The sequence below is a fragment of the Lates calcarifer genome, linkage group LG12, assembly GCF_001640805.2.
Source record: "Lates calcarifer isolate ASB-BC8 linkage group LG12, TLL_Latcal_v3, whole genome shotgun sequence".
Classification (NCBI taxonomy): Eukaryota; Metazoa; Chordata; class Actinopteri; family Centropomidae; genus Lates; species Lates calcarifer.
Genome location: NC_066844.1, coordinates 22,173,054 through 22,199,130, shown reverse-complemented (window position 1 = coordinate 22,199,130; position 26,077 = coordinate 22,173,054). Strand labels below are relative to the sequence as shown.

The window sequence follows — 26,077 nt, the reverse complement described above, 5'->3', positions numbered from 1 at the left end:
CGTACAAGACAGAACCATCAAGTTTGAACTTATCACAGGCATATGCCTGCAATGTATTTTTTGCTCCTCATGTAGAGTCCTTGCCGGGTGTCTCCAGTCTACGTCTGGTCGAGGCAGGCTTCTTCTCTCTCACTGTGGGCTGGGGTCAGCCTTCATCTCCTGTCCAGGGCTACAGACTTACCTATGGACCACGAGGTCAGGCGTGTGCATATCACTGTTTCTACAGTCTGTCTGTCTCTATCACATAAACTTTCTTTTTTTAACAGTAACAGGACATCAGCGACATATCCTCTTGACAGAAAATTTAGAAATTGACACCACCAATTGTCACTAAAACTAATCTTGGCAGGATGAAGGATTACAGTAAAAAATAAAGGAAGAAAGAGAGAATAACAGTTAACCTGTTGGTGGCAAGTTGGAAACTTGGAATGTACAGCAGTCAAGGCTGAGTATGAGGAACATGAGCTTCTCTTAACACCTTAACTCCCTCAGGCACTGGCTGTCAGTTAAGGATTTTTATTGCCCAATCATTACCTAAAATATCAAATACATGCTATCATCACCAGTCTTGGAATTAGATAGACAGAGAAAACCTTTACTTGTGTCATGGATCATCAGTAATTTTGTCCTTACATTTTCTGAGACAGGGTGTGGCATAGATCATAACAGTGTCAAGATGTCTGATTGCTTATGATTCAGTAAAGAAAAGTGGCCCCTGAGGGCTGATATAAACAGTTACTCCCACTAAACATGTGGCAGGAGTGCCAGTCTCACATGGAGCTCCTCTTCTGACTAGTTAAGCTGGCATGTGTGTAAGAATATTGAGATGGGGTCAGTGTGTATCCTGTAATGAGAGGTGTGATGTTTCTACCTGTTTCTGTGTCTGCTGGCTCTAGCAAGTGTGCCTTTTTGACATTGATAGTGACAGCTACCCAAGCACATACAGGACACGCACACCACACAGCCTCTGTCAGAAACCTCACGACCTATCATTTAAAAGCACTGAACATCATTTTTCTGCAGTTTGCAGGCTGCCATTCATACATTATGCTTTCAGGTGAGAGAAAGACGCATCCAAGTATTTGTAGCTTGTTGTCAGCTAATTTGTCTGATGACATACTGTACAGTATAATTTGTGATTGATGATAGTGTACTAATTGATCTTTTGCATGCCTTCCATGCTTGTTTTTGCTGTCCATTGTGTGGTTGGAAGAGCAGGTCAGCCTGCGGCTCAGCTATTGGAGCAGTCTCTGTCCCCAGACTCCACATCCATCACCTTGGAGTCACTTCAGCCTGACACAGAGTATGTCATCAGTCTCTACCCCCTGTTCCCTAGAAACTCTGCATCCCCATCCATCCTCAATGCCCGCACATGTAAGTCTACCTTGTGGCCTCTTAGAACAAGTAGATACAATATGTTACGTTTGTACATTTTGTATTTAAGTTACGCAATGGAGAAATATTATAGCAATATTAAGTGTTTTATACAGTATTTGTACTTTAAGCACATACTGTATATAGTGATAGTAACACCTTGTGGTTTGGAATGGGTTTCAATATAATTAGCTAATATTCAAAGTGTCTGTGTGTTCATGTTCTGGCATTTGTCAGTGCGCCTTGAGGCAGTGAAGCAGTTATCAGTGGAGACAGAGTCAGAGGGAAGTGTTCTTCTGCGGTGGAGAGGTGTCAGTGGTGCTCGGGCCTACCGTCTGGTCTGGGGACCATTTACAGGTCAGAACAAAGCAGACAATTTTCCCCATTTTCCCCCTCAACTATGACTTTTTTTTCTCAAAATCTGCATAAATGTTTTTTTTTACTTTTCTGTTCACAAAGGTCGAAATGTCGAGACGGTGGAAGTTGCTGGCAACAGTGAATCTTACACTTTGTCCAGACTGCAGCCTGACACTGAGTACATTGTCACCATCATCCCGTTGTACGAGGGCAACACTGAGGGCCCTGTTGCCACTGCAAGGTTCAAGATAGGTAGGTGTGCATTCAGTACTTCAGCACAACACCAAACCTCTGTATTCCTCTGTATTTCCTCTGTATTTCCTCTGTATTCAGTGTACCCTGTAACAGTTACATACACACCAAAACAATACACAAAGTGACATACTATACTTAGGTCCCCTCATGTTTATTAAATTAAATTAGCATCTACAGTAAAATAATGCTTTTTGAGTAGGTACTTGTCCTCTGTTGTGTCTTGCCATGCATAAAGACAGGAAACAGAGTAGAGATGGAGAGGGTGGCCAGCAATCTTCCCTGCTGTTGATCTCTCTTCTGAAAAACCAACACATGTTACTGTTTAGTTCTGTTTAGGGAACATTTCAAGCACACCTACACACTCATTATACACACACACCATCTGTCTCTCGTGAGTAATACCCATATGGTGTCACTTCAGTTGAACCAGTGTTATTTGAATGAAGGCTGAATCACTGCAGGGCCACTGTACTGAGCAGAGAGCTGGCAGGAATGGAGGACTAAAAACATTTGTGTGCCCTAGTTCTGCTGTCAGAGAAGTGAGATGCATACTATACCCTACATAGTGTATACCGCAGTAAGTTAAACTTTAGCTGAGCTTGTCTCTCTCTTGTTTGCTCTCATGTAAACCAGTAGAGTTTTGTTGTGACTGTGGTTTATGATGTGGATGTCCCCGTTCCTTCATTTGGAAAACAGTTTTTTTGCCTTCAGTTAGGATCACATTGAATGAAGCCCTCATATTTATTTACAAATATATCATTAATAAATCCATTAATACCATTAGCTATACTACTTCTATAACTGCTCCGTTAGCTTCATATGACATTCAATAATGCAAAAAATGTATTATGGATTGAAATGTTGAATTTGTTGCTGTATAATCTGATACCTTAAAAGGACATCAGTGGGTGGCTTTTACTTTGCCTCTGGTCTGTAGACTTTGTCATTTTACCTTTGTGCTCCCCACCAACTCCTGGCTCTTTTTTACTGATGTATGTTCATCACAATTACAGAATTAGAGAGAAAATGTTTGTCTGTCTTGCTGGAGTGACCTGTGTGATGATTTGTTGCTCTTAGTCACAGGGAGCACTTCTTTGAACCAAGCTGACTACACTGGCAGCCTGAGGGCTGATGTGTGATATTGTGTCTGACATGAAAAACTCCATTACTGTAATTTTTAAGTCAGTGACAAAATTTTGGCACCTCTGCAGTGCAGTAGTTTTTGTATCATTTCACAACAGAATCCTGAACCCTGAAGAATAAAAGCAGCAAAAGTTTTGGCATGGATATGTGCAGGGTGTGTATGTGAATCTGTCAAAATATTTTATCAGGCTGTTGCAGACTTGTGGATTTTGAAGAGCATCTCACTGAATCTCTACTACACTTAACATAATAATAAATGAGACCACTGGCTATTGCAGTCAGAGCAATTATTCTCCCATCAGTCTCGTAATTGCATGCCTCCAGCATAAGACATAATCTCTTCTCTAAGCGTAAAATAAAATCTAAAATTTCCAGTTACTGCTACTGTGGCAGCTGCTGTGTGTGAGTGTGGTAATTAAGTTATGTGCTGGTTATGTTGGCTGAGCCTAAAGAAAAAGTCTTTATTCAGCATCGTTCAAGTTGTTCATCAGTGAATAAATATCAGTGTCTTTCTGCAAATAAATTAATTCTATCCACTGGCTGCTTTTCAGTTTGGGTTTTTGTTTTAGAATATATACGTTTCAGCCTCATTATTTGCAAAGTATAGTTTCACATTTTTCCAAGTCTCTCTTAATACATTACTGGGTGGGTATCTTTCAAAGTTGTGGGGGTTTTTTGTATCAGATTTCCACTTTGTTTTACTATTTCTCTGCCATGGTTAGGTGGCGCTAAGACTGTAACTTTGGGCCTCCATTGACTGTGACAGATTGCTGAAGCCCCATGTAAACTTCATCTGAACTTTCAAACGCATTTTTGCACAGAACATGGGACTGTGGATTTTGTAACCCATAACTTTAGGAAGGCATGATTACAGCAACCCATGACTCTTTCAGTGTATATAGATGTATTTTAGTATTCATTTTAGACAGACTTGAAAATGTAAACTGATCCTCTAACATTTTTATATTGATTGATAGGAACAGAGCTTTACTTATTACATATTACATAATTACAATATATTACATAATGTGTTTTCCTCAGAGCGTCAGGAGCAGCAGGTCCTCAGAGCAGCTACTACCGGCCCCTCCACTATCCGGCTGACTTGGAGAATCATTCAGTCCTCTCAAGGGTATCGTCTGGAATGGAGGGAGGGGGAAGGTCAGATGAGCATGTCACACACACTCAAACATTCAAATGTTGTGTTAAAATGAAGAATGTTCCACTTAAATTTTTTTGGTTTGCTTATGTTTTTGTTAGCAGATGTCATCTGCTGCTTAGTGTTTATTTCAACATCATAAGATTTTGACTCAAATATAGCATAATATGTATCACATGCAAGCGGCACTTAAGTTGCCAGTAGTAGGCATTAATGACAGTGCAGCCATCATATTCACCTACCAGAGGAAAATGTACCCACTGATCTTGGATTGTTGCTCTGTCTCCAGGAGGCCGTGCCCAGAGCCTTTCCTTTCCTAGAAGCACCACCAGCTATGAGTTGACAGGCCTCCAACCCAACACAGAATATATCATCACCCTTTATACCCTGTATGAAGGTCGTGAGGAGGCCACACCTGTTTCCACCGCATCCAGAGGTCAGTGACTCAGCCAGGGGCCACTCTAAATTCACTTTGGATTGATTTATGGGTCATAAATATGCTGTGGTTTGATTCCCTGCAGTTCTGAATATGTTTTCATGTAGATATCTATACTTTAGTCTCTTTGTGCATGTATCCATTTTTCATTGTGTCTTTACCCTCTGATGTTGAAGAAGAACAACCAGTGGGGACAGTGTCTAACCTGAGAGTTGTGGAGTCTCTGGGCAGCACTGTCAGACTCGGCTGGACGGGTGTAGCTGGGGCTACACAGTACAGCATCATGATACTGAACACAGAAGGTACAGTGACTGATTTTATTCATTATTTTAGCATTCCTGCTAAAATGCCCAGATATGACTAAATCATGCTTGTGGACATGCTTCATGTCATGCCAGTGGGAACAGAGGAAATCCGAACTATCCCTGGAAACCAAACAACCCTTGACCTCAGAGACCTGACAGTAGGAGTGTCTTATGGTGTCAGTGTCACGGCGCTGGTGGGAGAAAATGAAGGAGACCCAGTAACAGTCTATATCAAACCAGGTGAGTCAAGCAGGGACATGATGTGCTGCTGTGTGCTGTGCTGGACTTTTGACAATAACCTTTCCTGCACCTGTGTATTTCCATTTATCTGTCAGTTTCTGCACCTGGAATCTTAAATGCTGTTCAACAGATACTGTATATCCCATAGCCTTGAATGGATTTCCTGGTGTACAAGCTTTTCTCTGTTCCCATTGTTACCCTATATGTGAAATACTCAGGCTCTACAACACTCTTGCTGTCATAAAAAGATTTAAACACTGAATTGATGTCATATGAGGCATTGTGTTCCCTTCTTTGCAGAGCAAGGTGCTGGCAGAGTAACTAACCTCAGAGTTACAAATGCAAACAGTCGGAGAATTCGAATTGCCTGGACAGGAGCCACTGGGGCGACAGGATACAGGGTTACTTGGAGACAAGGCAACAGTAAGTGTTATGTTTTGTAATGATTTAGTGAGCTGATGCTTTTGAATGGTGTTCTTAATGTATTTGTCTTGTACATCTTGTACATTGACATTTTTTTGGTTTTACCTCATGATGCTTAGAAAAAGATAGCAGCAGACTTTGAAGTTGACTTTGAAGTTTCATCTCTTTACATCTCTCTGTTTTTTGGCTTGATGTCAGTTTTTTTATGTGCATGTTATAATATTCCCTTATGTTCTGCATTGCAGGTGCGGAGCAGTCCCGTGTTCTGGGGGTGGATGCCACATCCTTCACTATAGATGGCCTGCAACCAGACGAGGCGCTGGTAATTGGTGTTGCAGCTGTTGTTGATCAGCGCGTTGGAGAGGTGGTCACACTGTCTGCTCGGACTAATCCCCACAGTGGATCAGTGTCTGGACTCCGCATTGTTGACGTCACATCTCAGAGGATACGCATTGCATGGTCATCTTCCCCCAGGGCAACTGGCTATAAGATCACCTGGCGTCGGGATGATGGTAAGCAATGATTAGCATTAAATACTCAGCATTTTACAGACATAAAGTGCAGCTGAATACAAGACAACAGTATAATGATAAAATTTAAGTAAGTAAAATATTTCAGTGTTGATATGGCTGTTAGCCTCTTCTGTCCTCATGTATCTGTAGTTGAAGAAAGTTAAAAATGTCTTCATTTTCATCTCACTGCCATATTTTACTTGGGGCAGGAGTTGAAACAACTCGTAATGTGGCAGCTGACATCACTTCCTTCACCATTGATGGACTACAGTCAGATTCAGCCTACAGCGTGCTAGTTTCTGCACTGACTGGCTCTCGAGAGGGAAGTCCTTCCACCCTGAATATCAAAACAGGTACTACACTGAATCTGTCAAATACACATTATTTCTGTTGTTCATAGTGTCTCTTGGGAGAAACTTGGTGTTAAGTAGGGGAGTGTAAAATAAAATAACTCAGAACATAAGCAAGTGACACTAAACATGTTTGCTGTCCTGACTGTCAGAGTCAGATTTGTCTGTAGTTGGGACTGTGACTTTACTGCAAGTCCAGGAGACCCGTGGTGAGGTTGTCCGAGTCACTTGGGTTGGTGTGCAGGGAGCTACAGCTTATCGTGTCTCTTGGAGGAGAACAGATGGTGGGTTTATAGCAGTCTCACATTGTTTCATAGATCTTACAGGAGAATTTATTTTAAAGCACCCCTTTTGTATGACATGTTCTGTGTTATCCTACTCATCGTTTCGACCATGTGCTGCTGTAGGTGGTGAAGAGAGGAGTCAGCTGGTTGGGGGGGATGTGACAGCAGTGGATTTAGATCAGCTGGACCCTGGAGCTCAGTATGAGGTGCAGGTCAAGGCTTTAGTTCAAAACAGAGAAGGAACCCCTGTGTCTGTTAGAGTCACCACAGGTGAGTTCTGTCTTCCCATATTCAGGGGGTGCAAGGTTCCCACAAGTTGTAATAACCTTTAATGTGATATGAAATGTGATATGATTGGAGAAGATATATGATAGACTTAAGGCCCTCAAAGACTTGTTGAAATAATGGATGGAATTAAGAGTACTTGACATTTGTAAAGAAACTGCATATTGCACATTGAAAGTCACTGAAAAGCCTTTGAGGTTGATGTGTGGTTGAGCATGGGAATACTGTCTTTGTTGTGTGCAATAGTTGATACAAAATTCTATATCTCTGAAGAAATGTCAACCTGTAAAATTGTACACATTGCTGTATCTGTATATACAGCTGGTTCCTATATCCCTTCTACAGCACCAACCACAACTTTACGAGTGTCAGAGGTTACCCAGAGTTCTGCACGGCTAGACTGGATTCCACTACCAGGTGCCACAGGATATATTCTACGCTGGAGAGACGAGACAGGTGAAACATGTTATTATGCATATTAATAGATTGTTTGAGTCTCTTACAAGTTTGCTTTTCAGTCCTATCATTTTAACTGTTCACATTTCTCAGATATTGGACGAGGCTTGTCTGTTTCGCTGCCTGCTTCGTCCACCTCTTACCAGGTGACTGGTCTGCGTTTGGGCCGTCGATATCGCTTTAGTGTGCAGCCCACCTTTCAAAGTGGATTGGGAACAGAGAGTTCTGTAGATGAACGCACTGGTAACACACCAACACATGCCCTTACATATACTTACCATACCATAACACACTTTATTTGCCCTCACAACCTTTTCTGTCCACAGTATGTGTGGGCGGCCGTCTGGATGTGGTGTTTCTGGTGCCAGCATCTACTGATCGGCTTAGCCTTGCAAGACCTCTGCGCGAACTTCTCACAAGTGCAGCAGGGTCACTCAACACCATTGGACCCCGAGACTCACAGGTACTCTTTCTGACATATAAGTCTCAAAACAGGGCATGGAGAGATACATGGCTGATAACTGACACAATGTGCTGGCATGATAATTTTGTGTACTGCCAACATTATTAATTTCTGACTGTTTCAGGTGGGAGTTGTAGTATATGGTTACAGACCCAAAATATGGTTCCTGCTCAATCGCCATGCCAGATCTGACACACTGCTTCAAGAGATCAAATCCACACCCTTTGATGAAGGCCAAGGGAATAACATTGGTCTGTTTTTCCAACACCATTTAATTGATTTACTTGCTTTTCTTCACTTATTAAACTTCTTCTCTGTAGCTGCTCATTACGCATGTTAGCAGTTGTGATATTGTCTGTCTCCCTCTGCAGGCGAGGCAGTGACCTTCACAAGACAGTACCTTCTGACCCCCTCAGCTGGACGCAGACCAAGGGTCCCTGGTGCTGTTGTCATCATTGCTGACAAAAGATCAGCTGACAACCTCACTCTTGCAGCCAGCAATCTCAGAGCTACAGGTGTGCTGGAGCAGACCAACTAGCAGTCACACTGAAGTCATCTGTAGAATGAAATTTAGGATTTGCTTTAATCTGGTTTGATTAACTACTACCTGCCCCTACCAGATTAGTATAGTTAGCTGCATCTGGTTAACTTACTTTCAAGATTTCACTACAGAAAATTGTCTAAAATCACTGGCCCTGTGACAGTTGCACCTTATCTGGAACTGAAACAAGCTGAAGAAACATGGAAAATATTTTACATACATTAAATTGACAGTTCTTCTACATACAATACATATACAAATCCAAAGGTCTGTCTGTTCAGTGAGACAAATCTGTTGGTGTGTGTATGTGTGTCCTCTAGGTGTCACAGTGTTAGCCGTGGGTATCGACCAGGGCAGATCCTGAGGAGCTACGTCGTGCTGTTACAGATGGTAGCACCCAGAACATACTGTATACTCGTGATGCAACACAGCTGGACACACTACATACTGATCTGGCAGACTTGCTCTGTGGAATTGCCAGAATACCAGAGGTGAGACAAAACCTGGAAAAAGCATATATTTTGTTCATAATCTTGTTTCAAATAAGAGTCAGGCTTCACAATTACCAAAACCAAAACAACACATTTTGCCATTACTGTGTTAATACAATACTGTGACAAGTTTCTGTCTTTGTGTTTTTAGACATCTCCAGGTCCAGACCAGTGTACCATTCAGTGTCCTCGGGTAAGCTATCCTCTAACTGTACTTTGGTACTTGTCTTTTTCTCTCCTGTGATTTCTAAATCAGTTTAATCTTTCTTATTTATTTTAGGGTGAGAAGGGAGATCGTGGAGAGAAGGTAAAGTGCAGAAGTTGCTCAGTTTTTCATGACGCCTCTTGTAATTTGCATTTTCAGCTGTTAAATTCAATTTTTTTTGGTGACCTCTCAGGGTGAGAGAGGCAGAGATGGTGCAGATGGACGCAAGGGAGAGCCTGTGAGTCATTCATTAATACTGACCATAATGATTTTATGTGTCAGATTAAATTTCAAATTAAAATTTATAGTATGTAGTTATAATGAGTGTGCATGATGTAGGGTCGTGATGGTTTGCCCGGGCGAGAAGGCCCCAGAGGCCCTGAAGGGCGCCCAGGTCCACCAGGCCAAACGACAATTGACCCCACACTGGGAGTGAAAGGAGAAAAGGGGGAAAGAGTGAGTACAGTCATATCAATATCATACAAACTTGTCCAGATAGAAAAAACTAACACACATTTTGATTTCTGTTCAGGGTTTTCCTGGTATTGATGGAAATCCGGGGTTGCCAGGACGACCAGGTGCTCCTGGAAACGCAGGGGTCCCGGTGAGTAGAGTGACCAAACCTACGGAACCACTGGATGTGTTCATTTTGTTGTATTAGGGTTAACAAAGTACTGTTCTTTTGTGTCCTGTAGGGTTCACAGGGTCTACCTGGTATCAGAGGAACCCCAGTGAGTAGCTGTTCTCCTGACCTGCAGAGTCTTTCAGCTTATGTCTGAAAATGAAATACAGTGCTTTACAGTCTTTTTCTGTTGTTCTAGGGTGAACCAGGTTCGACAGGGCCACAAGGGCCAAAGGGTGACAGAGGTGAAAGGGTGAGCCAAGTTATTATTCTAATGCATTTCACAAGTAATTTGTGTGTGCTTGTTTGAGAGAGACAAGTGTGTGCTTTACCGATGCTTCAGGGTGAACCAGGTTCAGCTACATCTGGAGGGGGTCTTCCAGGGAGGAAAGGAGAACCAGGCATCCCAGGGATACCGGTAAGAAACAAACGAAAGCCAGTGCAGAATGTTCTTAAACAACCATAAGACTGTAACATCACAATATGTTTGCTTTGTATGGTCACATTTAACTTAAATCCCACACTCAATCTGCTAAGTGATGTCCAGCTGCAGCAGAGAGCTCAGGTGTAGCTGATGAGATGCTTTGGATGCCCTGAGTAAAAATTATTATCAGTCTTAATTTCAGTATACTAACCAGTGTTTCTGTTGTGCATGAAGGGTACACCAGGTCGGCCAGGCATTGATGGGGCCAAAGGGACACCTGGAGTTCCAGGGTCACCAGGTCAGGATGGTCGGCCAGGGATACCAGGAACACCAGGACTCTCCATCAAGGTTTGCTTCCTCCCCTGCTTCACTTCGGTTCACTCAAAGTAATGCCCAAAATCTGGAGGAATTTCATTTATAAAGATAAAATCACATTTTTTTCAAGTTAGCCTCAGGCAAGATTTTTATTTGAAAATATGCTCATATCTCATATATGAGCTCACACACTTTACCCAGAATAGGTCACAAATCACAACTTAAAATAAAAAATATTACTCTCTCTTACACTACAGCGACTTGTTTTTCATCTTAATGTTAGATCTTGCTTATTCCATCTTTTGGTATGGTGTGAATACCTAGATCAGTAGTGCTGGTAAACACGAGCATGCTGCTTTGAGTCTTCTAATGTGATACATTATGAAAATAGAGTTTAAAATTATTTAATAATTATTGAAAATGTCCCCTAACTACTGTTTGGTGCTGAAAATATGAAAGCTTGGCAAGGCAGATTTTTAATCAGGCGGGTTGTTTTACTACACTGTTGTTGTTGTACTGCACACAAGAAATATTTTTTTTGTTATATAATATACTACTAACGCTAAAATTCTTTTGGTTCCAGCCACTGCTCTGACATGAAACTGTTATTGTCAGATTCACACACAGGGTGGTAGCACTGAGCCACTTATATGTTTCTTCAGGGAAGGTTCAAGTGTTTACTGTATGTGCATACAAATCTAATGACTGTGATTCTTATTCCCACCAAACCAGTATTATATCCGTTTTCATTCCCTCGGTAATGAAAACAGTGGTTTTCTGTGGATTAAAAAGAGGCAGCAGTTACTGATTTCTTTTTTCTTCAATATTTTAGTTGTCTTCCTGGTACTGTGTCATCATCAGTTTTCTTTAATGTTGAGATACTATATTGAGGAGCAGAAAGGTGGGTTGTTTGTGTGAATCAACCAGTGAGTCCCTGTGTATATATATGAATAACATCAGTCTGTTGGGTAGGTTATCATATAGGAACTTTTTCATAACAACAGTGTTCAGCATCCTCTTGCTCTTTCTCTGTCTATCTCTCTCTCTCTCTCGCTCTATTTCTGCAGGGAGACAAGGGCAGCCCAGGAGAGAGGGTGAGTCACACCATCACCAGCTTGTCCTCTCACTACAGAAATATCCTGAGGAGCATGCAAGCATAATGATTCTCAGCTCTTATCTCTCTTTGCTGACAGGGACCTCCAGGAGTAGGCAGCGGGGTGGCTGTGAAGGGCGAGAAGGGCTCCCCAGTAAGCGCTGTCAATCACTGGCGATGTGCTGACATGTTCAGTTTTACAGATGAACTCTGTGTGCATGTAGAGGTGTATTTTGCATTTACTAATTGCATTTTTATTATCAGGGTGCTCCAGGACCTACAGGGGCTCAGGGCCCTAGAGGGCCAACAGGACCACAGGGCAGCAAAGGAGACAAGGTAGCTGTGTATTGATTCAGTGTACGGGTGGTTGAGCATGTGAGGCATTTATCTCAGAGTTATGGCATGTACTTGTTTTTTAGGGCGACAGTGGTGATGGGCCACCTGGACCTCCAGGCAGGCAAGGAGAGCCCGGGGACAGGGTAAGTCAGACATGCAGTAGTTTTATGAGGAGGGCTAATTTTTTATTTTTTTAAATTCAAAATTAGATAAATACAATACATTTCGATAAGCGTTGATAGAACATACCTCTGCTTATGCTGCACAATCCTCAAAATATGTTATCTTTTTTAAATCCACATCTGGATCCAGATCTGTATCACATATTACAATCTTATATATCCCCAAATCCTGAGAATACTACCATTCATACAAAGATAAGTTCAGTAATCATGGTAAGTTAGGGTCATGGTCACGAACAGATGTTATGCATTCCATGAGGTAAATATTGGATAAAAAGGCAGAAAATACATAAAATTAGTGGTATCTATATGAATAGATGTTAGCTCTAGGAAAAAATGAGTTATGCTCTCTTCACAATTCTTGAGTTCCAGTACTTCCTAGATGGCTGCCTGGTGGTGCTATTCATAGTTAAAACTAATCAGTTCTGTCTTGAAAGAACTTTCACTTAAATCTCATGTCATTTCTGAGATATCCTCCTAGCTAACAGATACACACATAATTAAAAAGAACTAATAACCTAACCTCCTAGGTGGATAAATTTATGTTTAAGCATTTTGCTTATTTCTTTCAGGGTCCCCGTGGGCCTCCAGGAGAGATTGGCAGCAAGGTAGGATAAAGGTAAGAAAAATCACTTCTGTTGTTAGGCGTAAATAGAAGAATGACCTCTTTCACTCTCTGCTCTGATAGGGTGACCGAGGACAGCCGGGTGAGCCTGGATCACAGGGAGACAGGGTGAGTCACATGATGTGAGAGTGAAACAGTCTAGTATGTAAGTGTGTGTGTGTATGTGTGTGCATGCATGCACAGTATAATGACTTTTGTCCACAATCACAGATATAGCACCAGATCTAGTTGTTAAGCTCACCAGAAGGAAGAGGAAAATGCAATTTTACCAAAATGAAAAAGTACATCATTATCTCTCTCTCTGCCCTGGTTTGAGTTGATTCCAGGGTCTTATCATGCCAATTTTCCTTTTCTTTTTTTTTCAATGAGATGGACATCTGTCTGTGTAAGATCATATTCATAGCTGTGCACATTAAGTGGAAATCTCTGGTAATTGCTGGTAAATAAAGGCTTCCTCTTTGCAAATATATTTGCATTAAATGGAAATCTCTTTATTTTTTCCACATTATAGCTATTTGTAGATGCAAATTAAGAAGATCTAATAATTGCTAGCAACAGACTGTCCCCAGAAACTGCAGCAAATTTTCAGTAAGATCACTTCAAAAGATCAGTTCCATAATTGCAGCAGCCCTTTTCTGTAAGATGCAGGTATTGTTAGTAAGTCATACTATCAAAGAGTAGGGTTTTCATGTGCTCAGAAAGATGGATATCAGGCAAATTTCACTAATACAATAATCTGCATGTGTCTCTTTACAGGGTGAGAGAGGACCCTCTGGTGAAACTGGGGAGAGAGTGAGTGCAGCATTGTTGGTTTAATTTTTTCTTATTTAATTTTGTTAAACTACTGGTATTCTTTGTTCTTGGTGGGATTTTGTGTCATTTTGTGAATAATTTTGTGTTCTCAGGGGGACCCAGGGAAGCCAGGCCTCACGGGATCACCAGGTTTGAGAGTGAGTGACACACTGCCATGTTGTATTGGCTCATGACATCAGTGTCAGTGTCATCAGCCTTTTCGTCTCAAAAATATTGCATGGTCTGACTGTTATAAATGCATCAGGAGTCTCATGAATGAGTCTTTCCATTTATCATCAGGGTTTACCAGGGTCCAGTGGACCGCCAGGAGAAAAGGTGAGACTGATTCAATTAAATGTAATCATACGAGAGGCAGCAAGTCAATAGGAACGTGATTCCATCACATAACATTTCATAATCTGATGTAATGAATCTCCAAGCAAAGATGAAAGAACAAGTGAACCTCTCTGTTCCCAGGGAAACGACGGAGCAAAAGGGGAGCCTGGCAGAAGTGTGAGTCCTCAGATAAGAAAAAAATCATGACATATAATAATTCATCTGACCTTTCATTTTGACTATGCACTTAATGTCTATGAGAGGCTTTGTGTGTGACAGTATCTGCTGTATTATTCAAATCATGCAGATTCCAGGTATTCCAGGAAAGAAAGGAGAACAGGTATTGTATAATTCTGTTCTCATATACAGTAACTTATCATTTTATCAAAGCTCACTGGACACTGACAACACCAGTCCTCTCTTCAATTGGCTTCTTTTCCTTTGATTTTCTCCCACAGGGGGAGCGGGGTCTGTCTGGTCTCGATGGGCAGAAGGGAGAAAAAGGAGAGCCTGGACAGAGAGGGGAGAAAGTGAGAAACCACTGAATGATAATGCCTTAAAATTGTGAGTGTGCATCCTCACTGTCTGCCATGCTGTATATCCAAATGACATTTCCCTTTCTATCATTCCCAAAGGGGTCTCCAGGGTCAGGAGGGTCAGGTGTTGTTGGATCTAAAGGAGAGCCAGGAGAGCGGGTAATTTCGCACTAAAGTCATAGTAACAACTCTTTATCAGAACTACAAATGCCACAATCATTATGTTCACAGCTGCTGTTATTATATTTCTGACAATAGCATCCATTATTCATGAAACAGGAATCCCTTGTGCCACTTTTCAGTGTAAGTTGTGCCCCAAAACTACACAAACGAAAAATGCATAAAACATGTGCTCTTCCCTCAGGGACTTCCTGGTATCAGTGGAAGGCCAGGTGCTAAGGTGAGAGGTCTGCTATATTTTCTTTAGCCTCTGCTTATTTGTATTTATTTGATTGTTAAATTGGTCTTGAAATTGTTCTTTAGGGAGACCCTGGTGAACCAGGGGAGAGGGGGGAGAATGGGCGCGCAGGAATCCCAGGAAAGCCCGGTCTTCCTGGGAAAGAGGTCAGAGTTGTATATGACCACTTAAAACTGTGGAAAGTCATATACTTCACTCTTCCAACAGTAGCGTCTCTGTAACCTTTTGCACTAGCTTTATCAAGAACTTGGTAATATTCTTTCTTTACTTCTTTTGTTTCTTCCAACATGCATCTCTTTCCAAAGATGCTGTTTTAGAGGTAAAAACAAATACGCTGTGTGTTTATGATATGCAATTTTCTCTTCCTTTGTATATGTTGTTGTATGTTGTTGTATTCTGACCTTCAACTCAGCTGATGTTGTAGATTTTGAAATTTAATGCAACTGAGATTTCCTCGTAGTTAAATTCAATTAATTATTCATGCTTATATTTTACAGGGAGAGAGAGGAGAGAAGGGTGATGAAGGCACTCCTGTAAGTATGATCTCTTCCTTTTACTATCCATTTCTCTTTTTCAGATACTCCTTTTCATCTCTCTTTTTGAAATGGAATGTATGTTTTAAATTGTGCCATTCTCAATATCTATTTGTAACCTTGTTTTCCAACAGGGGGAGTCTGGACTCCCAGGGAAGCCAGGAGAGCGAGGACTGAGGGTAGGGTAGTTTTTTAAATAAATTTTTATAGCTAGGTTATTAAAATTTAAAAACTATCCTGTTAAATCAATGGAACGTTCAGTTAACAGACATTATTATTGATCTTCATTAGGGACTTCCTGGTCAGGCTGGTCGGCCAGGAGAGAAAGGAGACTTAGGAGACCCTGGAGAGCATGGGCGAAATGTGAGACACATTTTTTCGTCATCATACAGACAGCTTTTCAATATTTTGTTGTGCTTTTCAGATGAAGCCTTGTTTGTTGCTCAGCATTTCTATTGATCTGTGTTTGATCATAGGGCAGCCCTGGACCGGCGGGGCCAAGAGGAGAGAAAGGAGAACAGGTTAGTTGTCTGCTTTATTTTTATAAAGTGCTTATTTAATTTTGTGCTGCATCTACTGTTAGTGGACTGACAGACTTTTCTTCTTAAAGGGACCTCAAGGACCACCAGGACCACCAGGAAAGGTGGTGAGTGACATACTCTAAAAACAAAAAAATTCAGGAAGAGTGTAGCAGTGAGTGAAGCATTGTCATAGTAGTCCATTTGTGATGTGTACAAAACTATCATCCAGTAGGTAAATGATTCATTGAAAACCAGATTTTAGTGGTAAAAATAAAAATTCTCAATTTACTTTATCACAGGCCTTTTCTGCATCCAGTGAGACTATGGCTGTTTGTGAACCTGTGTGAGATCTGTAATAAATAAAGTTAAACAGTTTGGTCTGAGTGACAGACAGAGTGACAGTTTCAACTCATAATGATAAGGCTTTGCTAATAATGGCTGTGTCTTTGTCAATGAGAGATAGGGGCTTACAGCTTGATGGGGAACCAGGGTTTTTAATCGGTTTTAGGAAAAGAGAGATTCTATGGGAAGCTTAGCTTTTTAATTTTCAGCTGTTTAATCTGTTGAAAAAGGCCTAGAATATTCCAAAAGTGGCCCTGGTGATTTATTGTAAGGCATGATTGCATTGTGGAATTCTGTTACTGTAAACGATTTTCGGCTGTGGGATTATTTGTGTTACTGTGATGTATTTCTGTAATCTTTTGTTCCATGTACATTTCCTATTTATTGTCTTTCTTTTTCTTGTGTGTGGAATACATGATTTTTCCTCTTATTATTGCTTTTCACTGTTTGTAGTGATGGTGCTCTTTCTGGTGAATCATTTATTTCAAGGAAGGAAGCCTACTCTCTTTTAATAATGTCCCCCGGTCTCACATTCCCCAGTGACTGTGGCTCGTTTTTTGTGTGTAAAATGTCACTGAAAATAAAATGTCTCCAGCATGTTCATTGAATGAACTACAGCCCAATTCCAATAACACAACAGTGTTGCGGGTTATCTATATATTGGACCCCAACGCTGAGTCAGACCAGCCAGGGAGTAGTGAACGAAGTGGTTTTATTGTGGCAGCAAAGGCAAAAACGGGTGAGCAAACAGGGAGTGAGGGAAAAGTCCAGGGCCAGGAGTCAGGTATGGGAGGAAGGGTCCAGGGGGAGAAGCCAGGAGGACAGCTGGAACTGGTGAGGGATCCTCAGGGATGGGCGAGGGCACCGGCGGAGAACTGTGACAAACACAGAACAAATTACAAAGATACTCTTCTTTCAAAAAGACAGATTTAGTAAAGCTAGGATAGCAAGCCTGAGGGACCAGTGGTTACCACGTGAGTGGACGGAACAAACTGGCGTCGAGTGGAGGTAGGACCAGGGAAGATAAGCAGTAGATGATGAATGATCGATTGTAGCTGTGCCGGTGCCACGCCACGCCCCTGTAGGAGAGCACACACACAAACACAGAGGGAAAGGAGAAGGCGGGACAGAGACAAAACCTGGACTGGAGCTGGGGAATTGGGATGGGGACCATGACAAACAGAGGCAAAAATACTTGTGATCTTTAATGTTTGTTTCCTTTAACAGGCTGATATCCAGGGCCAGTTGAGAGGAGACAGAGGAGAGAAGGTATGCACTCTTGATGAAGATGTATCTTTAAGATTTGACAATTTGTGTGTTAACAATTCATTGTCTACATACAGTCTTATCACAGCTAAACAAAAATCCTAAATAAAACCATGTCATAATTAGCTCAAAGTTAGAATAACATGAAAATTAAGTAAGCAGCTAAAATAGCTTACATCATTATGATTCCCAGGGTGATGCTGGCGACCCAGGAGAGCATGGCAGCAAAGGTCAGAAAGGCGAAGCAGGGACTCCTGGAGCCCCAGGCCTACGAGTGAGTTTGTTTCATTCTCGCAATTTGTAAATGCTTCTGTGAGCATTTGATAGGCCACTGTATGCATGCTGACCCCTTTCCCTGTTAATTTGGTATGCATGACTGATGATTTTTTGTGACTTCTTGTTCTTTCCCTGCTGTCTATAAAGGGTCCTGAGGGACAACGGGGTCCTGCAGGCACAAGAGTGAGTTCCCTTCCTGTCACTGCATCTCCACTTCAATTCTCATAACTACAGTAGATAACCATAAACATCTGAATCATTTTCTCATTACATTTATTTACATCACCTTCACTTCTAATATTTCCAGGGTGACACAGGAGAAAGAGGAGCACCAGGAGAGAAGGTTTGAAATCAATCTGTGTGAAATCAATCACTGTGACTTGTCCCTACTGTCTCATCTATTGTACTGACCTATTTTATTTTACCAATGTTGAAAAAAAAAAACTTTTCTGGGTTTTCTGCTTTCTGGTGAGTGGCAGGTCTCCCTGTCCTTCATTCCACCGGATTCTGTTATTCATGCAGTAGATTCCCAGTGGGATGAAGCGCAGAGGGGCTGGCAGAAAGCTTCAGGGCCAAAAGCTGACTTGAGCCACTCTAACTGTTCTACAGTTTTGGGCTCTAATATAAATATAGTGTCCTAACTCTAAATCTCTTTATGATCAGGGAGAAAGGGGTGCCTCTGGGTTAGATGGACGTCCAGGTGTGGATGGTAAACCAGGTGCTCCTGGACCACCTGGACAGAGGGTATGCTTCACTTTCTGCAGTCTTTTCACCAAACTACAAAACACTGCATGAAGAGCCTCATTGGATGGTGAATGTGTGTGTAGCTGATACATTGTAATAGTTTTTTCTTTGTGTTACAGGGTGATCCTGGGAAACAGGGAGATCCTGGGAGAGATGTGAGTTTACTTTTTCCAGTGTGATTATGGCAGTTTGACAAATACAAATGTGCAATCATTAGATAATGAATGCTAATATTTATCAGCTGTGACAATGGGAGTGAGTCAGTAGCCCTTTTTTACACAGCCTTTTCAAGGCAGGAATATTGCATCGCTATTCTATCTCACAGTTTTGTATAAAAGGTACGGAGGTGGAATGGGGGTGGCGTATCCCCCCACCTTTAAGCCGGCAGTGGAGGTAGTCACAGAGCTGAATGAATATCTGTATAACAGAGAGAGGTGGCACGGTGGAACAGACGCTGACTGACGCCAAGGCTACTGTTACACGTCGCACCTGGTTCCACAATGCTGGCATTCTGTATAAAATCACACACTGAAGCAGCATTACACTGCTTTTATGTGATTCCTGTGTAAACAAACAAAGGCGGCGTATTCAAGGAAATTCTTAACACCAGTATTGTGCAATCTGTATGTAAAAGGGGTTGTGCGTTTGTTTGTTTGGGTCTAGGTATTACTCATCCTTATGGGGACAAAAAGCAAGTTCCCACAAGGTATATCATCAAATTTTTAGGTGAAGGCATGTTTTAGGGCAAAGGTAAGGTTATGTTTAGGTTTATGTTTAGGTTAAGGTAAGGTTTAGGATTAGGCAAATAGAAGGTCATGGTTTGAGTAAGTCTTAGGAAGTCAATGTAATGCACTGAAGTCGTGGAGACGAGACAACTACTGTGCTGAGAAGCTAGCACAGTGGCAGTTTTGAGTACTTAAGCAGGTTTAGCAGGTAGCACTGTGGTAGCGTCAAAATTAAGTACTACCTCACTCTCTCACTTATACACGTTTGTATTTGTTCACATCTTTAATAAACACTCATCTGCCTCTGATTTGCAATGAGGTACTGTATGTGCACTTTAACTATACATGCTGCAGAGGGCACTGTGGAGATGGTAAAATTGAGTCTTCACTCCTTTGGAGGGTTGCATAAGCCAACTATAAAGTCTCCAGGCTAGTCCAGTTTCATGAGAGAATATTATGTAATGTTGACCATAATTATGATTCTTAAAAAGTCCACAACTGCACAAGTTACAGAGTCCAACTACACAAGAGTCCAAGTCTTGTATTTAAGGGTTGATACATACTGTACATGATGGTTCTGCAGCTGCTGCCATATCAACCAAAACAAATTATGGTTGGAATATCTGAAATACACTTCACAATGCACATAAATTAATGTTGTTAGGAGATGTACAAATACTACAAGAGAAATGGCACTACATTATAACACTATACTACATTTTACATTTTGAAACTTCCATTTTAAGTGAGTCTCTCCACAATATAGTCAAGAGTTTCATTAAATCAGTTTTTAGCTTGCCTGATATTACTTACTGAGATTAAACCACCCACTTTGGTGTCTGTTGGCCTGTTTTACCAGGGTTTACCAGGACTCAGGGGGGATCAGGGCCCCCCAGGGCCTGTTGGGCCTCCAGGCAGTCCAGGAATACCTGTGAGTACACACACACACACACACACACACACACACACATACACGCATTATTTTTGTCTTTACATATAATTCCATTTTTAATTTCAGTCTGTTTTCAAACACATATAATGAACTGTGTGTCACCATCCTTGTTCTGTTTCAGGGTAAAGCAGGTGAAGACGGCAAACCTGGGCCTCCTGGAAAAATGGTAATTCCTTACTAGAACTGTTCTGGTGTACTTCTGCATCCTGAATAGAATATAATCTTTTTCTGTCATACTGTAATATGAGAGTACGACTATGAATATTGTCAGTAGGGTGTTTTTTCCCCTCTGTTTTTCTCTCTATCATTCTCCAATTGGTAATGGACTTGACATACTCTTTCCTGTGAATGATGCTTACTGATCAAAAGCAGTGCAGACATATATTTCAGCGTCTGATGCATAATGGCTGTCTTAAGCAAGCCTCTAAAGCAGTAGAACTCTGAATTATCTGAGTGCTCCAGCAGCAGACTGGCCATTATTCAGTTTGTTTCTGTACTGTCAGTAATGCATTATGCTTTGACTTACAGGGTGAGGACGGAGTACCAGGTGAAGATGGAAGAAAGGTTTGTGGCTGTTTATCAGTCTAGCAGATCGTCTTGCACTGGCAGGATGAGTTTTAGTTAAGGAATGTTCAGGATTTGTCCTAACAAAAGTAATTTTATGTCACAATATTTTGTAGTCTGTAGATTTTTTAAGTGCAGCATATTTAACAAAATATTGGCATTGCTTTTGTTCTACAGGACATATCTCATGCAAAAACAAAATTAGCACTTTTAGTAAAACCATCCAAATCATTTAGTCTCATTTTATTTACATTAATTATTAGAAAATTGATTATGAAGACTGGTATTATTATACCTGTTTATTTTTACTTGAAAACTGACACTGATTTCTTTAATCTACAGGGTGACAAAGGAGAAGCGGGAGCTGCTGGAAGAGATGTCAGTTTTGCCAAATCTCCTTTATTTTATTATTATTCCAGTGTGTTTGTGTTGTTAGTTTATCTCTACATTGTAGCCTGTCTAAACCTGCCCTATCTCACCCCATCTTTCCTGTATTGATCCCACCTTCCTTGACTTTATTGTATTACACCTCAGCTTTCCTCCTCTCCTTTCTCCTCATCACTTTCCCCCTCAAGTGTGTATTTATCAACTGTAGCTTGCTCTGACATTGACATTACCATCACACTCTCACTCACTGCAGAATCAATAGGCTTCTCAGAAGCAGCTACGTATATAAATTCACTGGCCTCTAATGATCAAGCTTAGCCTTTAAGGGGGAGCCACTTCTGAGGGGAATCCAAAGGAGCACCAAATGTCAGCATGCTGTTTTCATCTGCAAAGGCATATTAATTATCTCTAGAACATCAGTGGAGGGGTGGCAGTGGCCACCTGCTTTGATTTTATAGTTCAGCCTCTACTATAGCACAGAAGGAAGTAACCCTGTAGAGAGAGTCCCAGTTGTGCAATTGCATGTTTTCCAGGGCCGTGATGGGCAAAAAGGAGAACGAGGCCTTTCTGGACCTGTAGGCCCCTCTGGTCCTCCAGGGCCGCCTGGTGCACCTGGCAGCATTGGACCTCCTGGACCGGTACATCTGGTGTAGACACATTTAAAAAATATCATGAATGGGAATGATAGTTTGTCATTACTAATCTGTGCACTGTCCTTTAGGTTGTGTATTTAAAAGGAGTTGAAGCCTCACCAGGCCCACAGGGGCCTCCAGGAACCCCTGTGAGTATGGATTAATTCATTCTGATGTTGTTTATTATATCCTGTGTGTGTGTGTGTGTGTGTGTGTGTGTATGTGTGTAAGGGTGTGCGCGTGTGGATGTGTGTGTGTGCACACAACTGATGGTTTTCTTTTTCATAGAACTGCGTTATGTGTGTTTGTTCCTTTATATATCATCTGAAGGTAATTTTACAGAAATAATCGTATGATAATATTCCTCATGTACCTAGCATGTGATGTTCTCTTATCAGCAGCATCACCCCCCCCCGCCCGCCAAAACACACACACACACACACACACTCATGTAACAGTAGTGATGTCTGTTTTATCTACATCTGTCTCTGTATGCCACTGCATCCCTCCCACAGTCTTATCTGTTGATGTTTTTATCATTGTCCTTGCTCTGTCCTTCAGGGCATCCCTGGGATCCCGGGAGCTTTGGGAGCCAGAGTAAGCTGTCGTTGTCTTTATTTACATCAGTTTGCTTTAGATGAGTAACCATTCAGTTCATTGTTTTTTGACTTTCTAACTTTATTTGTTCCAGGGAGAGAGAGGTCCTCCTGGCACTAAAGGTGATGCTGTAAGTAAAACTTCTGCTCCTATCATAGTGAAAATGTGACATGACTGAGGTTTCATGTGTTTTGTGTTGACACTTTGATACCTTTTTCTGGCAGGGGGACCCAGGAGAGGATGGGGCACCGGGTAAACCTGGGACAGTGATGGTAAGAAGTCATCACATCATCTGTGATGACTGAGCTGTGACTTGTTGAATCACTTATTGTCAATATTCTTCACCTTGAATGATGTCTTTATATTCCTCTCATTAGGATTTAGTGAAAGGTCTGACCAGCATCGGTATTGAGGTATGTGGACTCCATGCAATGATCATTATTTTCAGTTCAATGATTCTGTGAAATATAAAAAGGGGATATATTTAAATTAAATACACTCTTACATTGGATTTGAACATGATGAGGATGTAGCGTAATGATCCATTTTGCAATGATATATTCTGGTTTAGCACATTTCCTAAAAGATGTAAAGGTTCATTTTATTAATCAAATATGTTTATTAGGAAAATTGTGTTTGTGTTTTGGAGGTAATTTGATTTGTGATGAAAATAAGTACAATAAGACTCAGTAATACCTATATACATTAACTGAGTAATACATATAGTTATGTTTTATATTCTTCAAAATAGCCACCTTTGGCTTTGATGACAGCTTTGCACACTCTTGCCATTCTCTCAATCAGCTCCATGAGGTAGTCAGCTGGAATGGTTTTCCAACAGTCTTGAAGGAGCTCCCAGAGGTGCTGAGCACTTGTTGGCTGCTTTGCCTTCACTCTGCGGTCCAAGTCATCCCAAACCATCTCAGTTGGGTTTAGGTTGGGTGATTGTGGAGGCCAGGTCATCTGATGCAGCAGTCCATCACTCTCCTTCTTTGTCAAATAGCCCTTACATAGCCTGGAGGTGTGTTTGGGTTCATTTTCCTGTTGAAAAACAAATGATGGTCAGAACAGAAGTCGAATAGGGCTATTCACCATACAGAACTGTGTACCAACCCTACCTCTGCACAACACAACTGATGCTCTCAAACACATTAAGAAGGCAAGAAATTCCACAATTCCAAAAAAGGTGGCTACTTTGAAGAATCTAAAATATAAAACATATTCTGGTTTGTTTAACACCATTTTGTTCACTGCATTATTCCTTATGTGAGACAGGCACCTGTGGCTGAAAGTTATGAAGCTCTTGCCAACCATTACCTTTTTCTGCCCTCAACACAGGTGTCTTCTCTGAAGGAGCTTATGGCCATGAAGGGTGCAGTGCTGACTCAGAGGGCAGTGAAAGGTGAAAAGGGAGATGGAGGGGAGCGAGGACAGACAGGACCACCTGGTACAGAAGTAAGTATGACTAAGAGTGTCTTAGATTAAAAAAGGAAGAAACTCGATTAAGACCCTCAGTAAGAGCAAATCCACATGGGGCACTTCATTTACTCTTAAAGAATTTACAGTTGCCTTTGATGCAGTCCCTGCTAGTCTTTTGAGATTAATGTAAAGAGACGGTATGTTCGATGAGAATCTGTAGTTTAAATTTAACCATATGTTAGATGGCACATGCTTCACAGACAAACATGTACTAAAAGTCATCATCAGAGACTTCCACAAATCCTCCTGTCAAGCTATTTTAACTCTAGATTTTAAAATATTAGTTAGAAGTCAGTTTGTAATTTTAATAAAAAAAATATTGTGTTTAGAAAAACTGAGAAGTTATTTAAAATTAAATATTTAATTTATCCTCCAAACCAACCATATGCTTTAAGATTCAACCCAAGACAATATTGATGGAAAAGTGTGTTTTATAATATCAAAACTTAAACCGTCATCTTCTATTTCTTCTCCTTTTGGGTTTTGTGTTCTGATACATCTGTCCATAATTTATCAGGGAGATTAGTTATTAGTCCATAGTTGGTGCCTTTAAGTTTGTACTATTTGTTTTTGTTTAAAATGTTTGAATTGTTTGAGTCCTGGGCATTTGTATGCAGGGTTATTTGGTCAAATGCGGTGTACTTGATGGAATGTGATGTTGGAGTAACAGGAGGCAGTTTTGAGTACATTGGCAGGTGTTTACGTCTGTAAATAGATTTTGTCATTCTGACAGAGTCACAACAGATGTGTAGATGTGATCAAAATGAAGGCCAAGCTGCAAAGCTGGGTGTGGTTTGACCCATGAGTACTGAGTACTCATATAATAATGTAGTAATGACCTTAAGCGCCGGGACATTGGCAGCAGATCCTTTGGGTCCTTGGGTTGTCTGGTGGGGCCTCCACGGATCTGACTTGTTCTAACCCATCCCAGAGATGATGAATCAGATTGGGATCTGCATTACAAGTCCGCAACCTTTTGCAATGAGCCATCAACTCCACCTGTGGTACATCAACATGTTGACAGGCGTCTCAGCCGGAGTGATCCCATCACAAGATGATATCTAATTACAATGTTTTAACTTAATTCAGTTGTTTTTACAAAATACTTTTTTTTTCCATCTCCTGTTTAACACTAGGGTGCCCGTGGTTTTCCAGGAGTGAAGGGAGTCAAAGGGGAACAAGGAGAGATTGGACCTGTGGGACCAATAGGGCCTCCTGGAGCACGCAGTGTAGAACCAGGGCCAAAGGGGTCCCCAGGGCCTGCTGGAGAGCCAGGCAAGCCAGGAATACCAGGTGTTCCTGGGCGACCTGGTGAACTGGGTGAGGCTGGAAAACAAGGCGATAAGGTGAAGTAAAGACAGTGTCAACAAATGAAGATTTTCTCATGGAGTCAACATGACACTGCTAATATGATGTATGTGTTTGTGTTTCAGGGGAGACAGGGGAGAGAAAGGTGACAAAGGAGAAGCTGTAAGTGCTTATGTTAGATTGATGAAGTCAATGTTCATTTTTAGCTAAACATCTTCAAAATCAACTGAGAATTTCTTTGTGTTTGCCAGGGAAAAATGGGGCCAGCTGGTCCATCGGGTCCAAAGGTAAACTGCTCTCCATTCCTTGTAATGAAAACCCTTGTGATATAATATTTTGAACTTCATTCTATAGCCTATATTTACAAAGACATTTATGTGTATATGTACTGTAGGGAGATGGAATAGTTGGTCCACAAGGGCCCAGAGGCCCTCCAGGGCTTGCAGGAGAGAGGGGAGAGCCTGGTCCAGCAGGATCAACAGGACTGAAAGGAGACCGGGTAAAATTTACAATTAATACAAATAATACAAAATCTAACACATCCATATTATTCATCTTGTCATGTGTTCCATAATATGTGTTAAAGGGTTTTACAGGACCTAAAGGTGATAAAGGAGACCGAGGAGAGTCTGGAGAAAAAGGACGTGATGGCTCATTGGTGAGTTGGCTCTCAGATGTAGTATATATTACAAAATCGTAATAATCAGAAACTCCTAATGTGAAAAAAACATCTTTTATTCTTCTTACTATTGTCAATACAAATCCCTCTTGTTTAAATGACACTAACATTGATGTT

The 26,077-nt window shown here is 41.3% G+C and overlaps 1 protein-coding gene across 1 annotated transcript in view; it reads left to right on the top strand.

Moving 5' to 3' along the window:
- Positions 1-26,077, top strand: part of col7a1 (collagen, type VII, alpha 1) — a 52,461-nt gene that overhangs the window by 8,499 nt on the left and 17,885 nt on the right. The window contains 71 exon segments of the mRNA XM_051074617.1: positions 76-195; positions 1,219-1,374; positions 1,612-1,731; positions 1,834-1,983; positions 4,171-4,287; positions 4,575-4,721; positions 4,898-5,023; positions 5,120-5,266; positions 5,567-5,689; positions 5,935-6,201; positions 6,411-6,554; positions 6,704-6,835; positions 6,959-7,105; positions 7,442-7,576; positions 7,670-7,819; positions 7,903-8,039; positions 8,164-8,290; positions 8,411-8,554; positions 8,901-8,929; positions 8,931-9,071; positions 9,223-9,264; positions 9,352-9,378; positions 9,470-9,514; positions 9,616-9,732; positions 9,809-9,880; positions 9,972-10,007; positions 10,098-10,151; positions 10,242-10,316; positions 10,557-10,670; positions 11,705-11,731; positions 11,831-11,884; positions 11,995-12,066; positions 12,150-12,209; positions 12,821-12,856; positions 12,937-12,981; positions 13,630-13,665; positions 13,779-13,823; positions 13,966-14,001; positions 14,143-14,178; positions 14,309-14,341; positions 14,460-14,531; positions 14,637-14,696; positions 14,902-14,937; positions 15,021-15,101; positions 15,453-15,488; positions 15,623-15,667; positions 15,780-15,851; positions 15,965-16,009; positions 16,099-16,134; positions 17,579-17,620; positions 17,811-17,891; positions 18,041-18,076; positions 18,201-18,236; positions 18,557-18,637; positions 18,757-18,792; positions 20,222-20,293; positions 20,436-20,480; positions 20,843-20,878; positions 21,221-21,256; positions 21,799-21,903; positions 21,987-22,046; positions 22,459-22,494; positions 22,589-22,624; positions 22,719-22,766; positions 22,872-22,907; positions 23,833-23,949; positions 25,110-25,324; positions 25,407-25,443; positions 25,533-25,568; positions 25,676-25,780; positions 25,868-25,939. Coding sequence (XP_050930574.1) covers positions 76-195; positions 1,219-1,374; positions 1,612-1,731; positions 1,834-1,983; positions 4,171-4,287; positions 4,575-4,721; positions 4,898-5,023; positions 5,120-5,266; positions 5,567-5,689; positions 5,935-6,201; positions 6,411-6,554; positions 6,704-6,835; positions 6,959-7,105; positions 7,442-7,576; positions 7,670-7,819; positions 7,903-8,039; positions 8,164-8,290; positions 8,411-8,554; positions 8,901-8,929; positions 8,931-9,071; positions 9,223-9,264; positions 9,352-9,378; positions 9,470-9,514; positions 9,616-9,732; positions 9,809-9,880; positions 9,972-10,007; positions 10,098-10,151; positions 10,242-10,316; positions 10,557-10,670; positions 11,705-11,731; positions 11,831-11,884; positions 11,995-12,066; positions 12,150-12,209; positions 12,821-12,856; positions 12,937-12,981; positions 13,630-13,665; positions 13,779-13,823; positions 13,966-14,001; positions 14,143-14,178; positions 14,309-14,341; positions 14,460-14,531; positions 14,637-14,696; positions 14,902-14,937; positions 15,021-15,101; positions 15,453-15,488; positions 15,623-15,667; positions 15,780-15,851; positions 15,965-16,009; positions 16,099-16,134; positions 17,579-17,620; positions 17,811-17,891; positions 18,041-18,076; positions 18,201-18,236; positions 18,557-18,637; positions 18,757-18,792; positions 20,222-20,293; positions 20,436-20,480; positions 20,843-20,878; positions 21,221-21,256; positions 21,799-21,903; positions 21,987-22,046; positions 22,459-22,494; positions 22,589-22,624; positions 22,719-22,766; positions 22,872-22,907; positions 23,833-23,949; positions 25,110-25,324; positions 25,407-25,443; positions 25,533-25,568; positions 25,676-25,780; positions 25,868-25,939 — 5,708 coding nt within the window.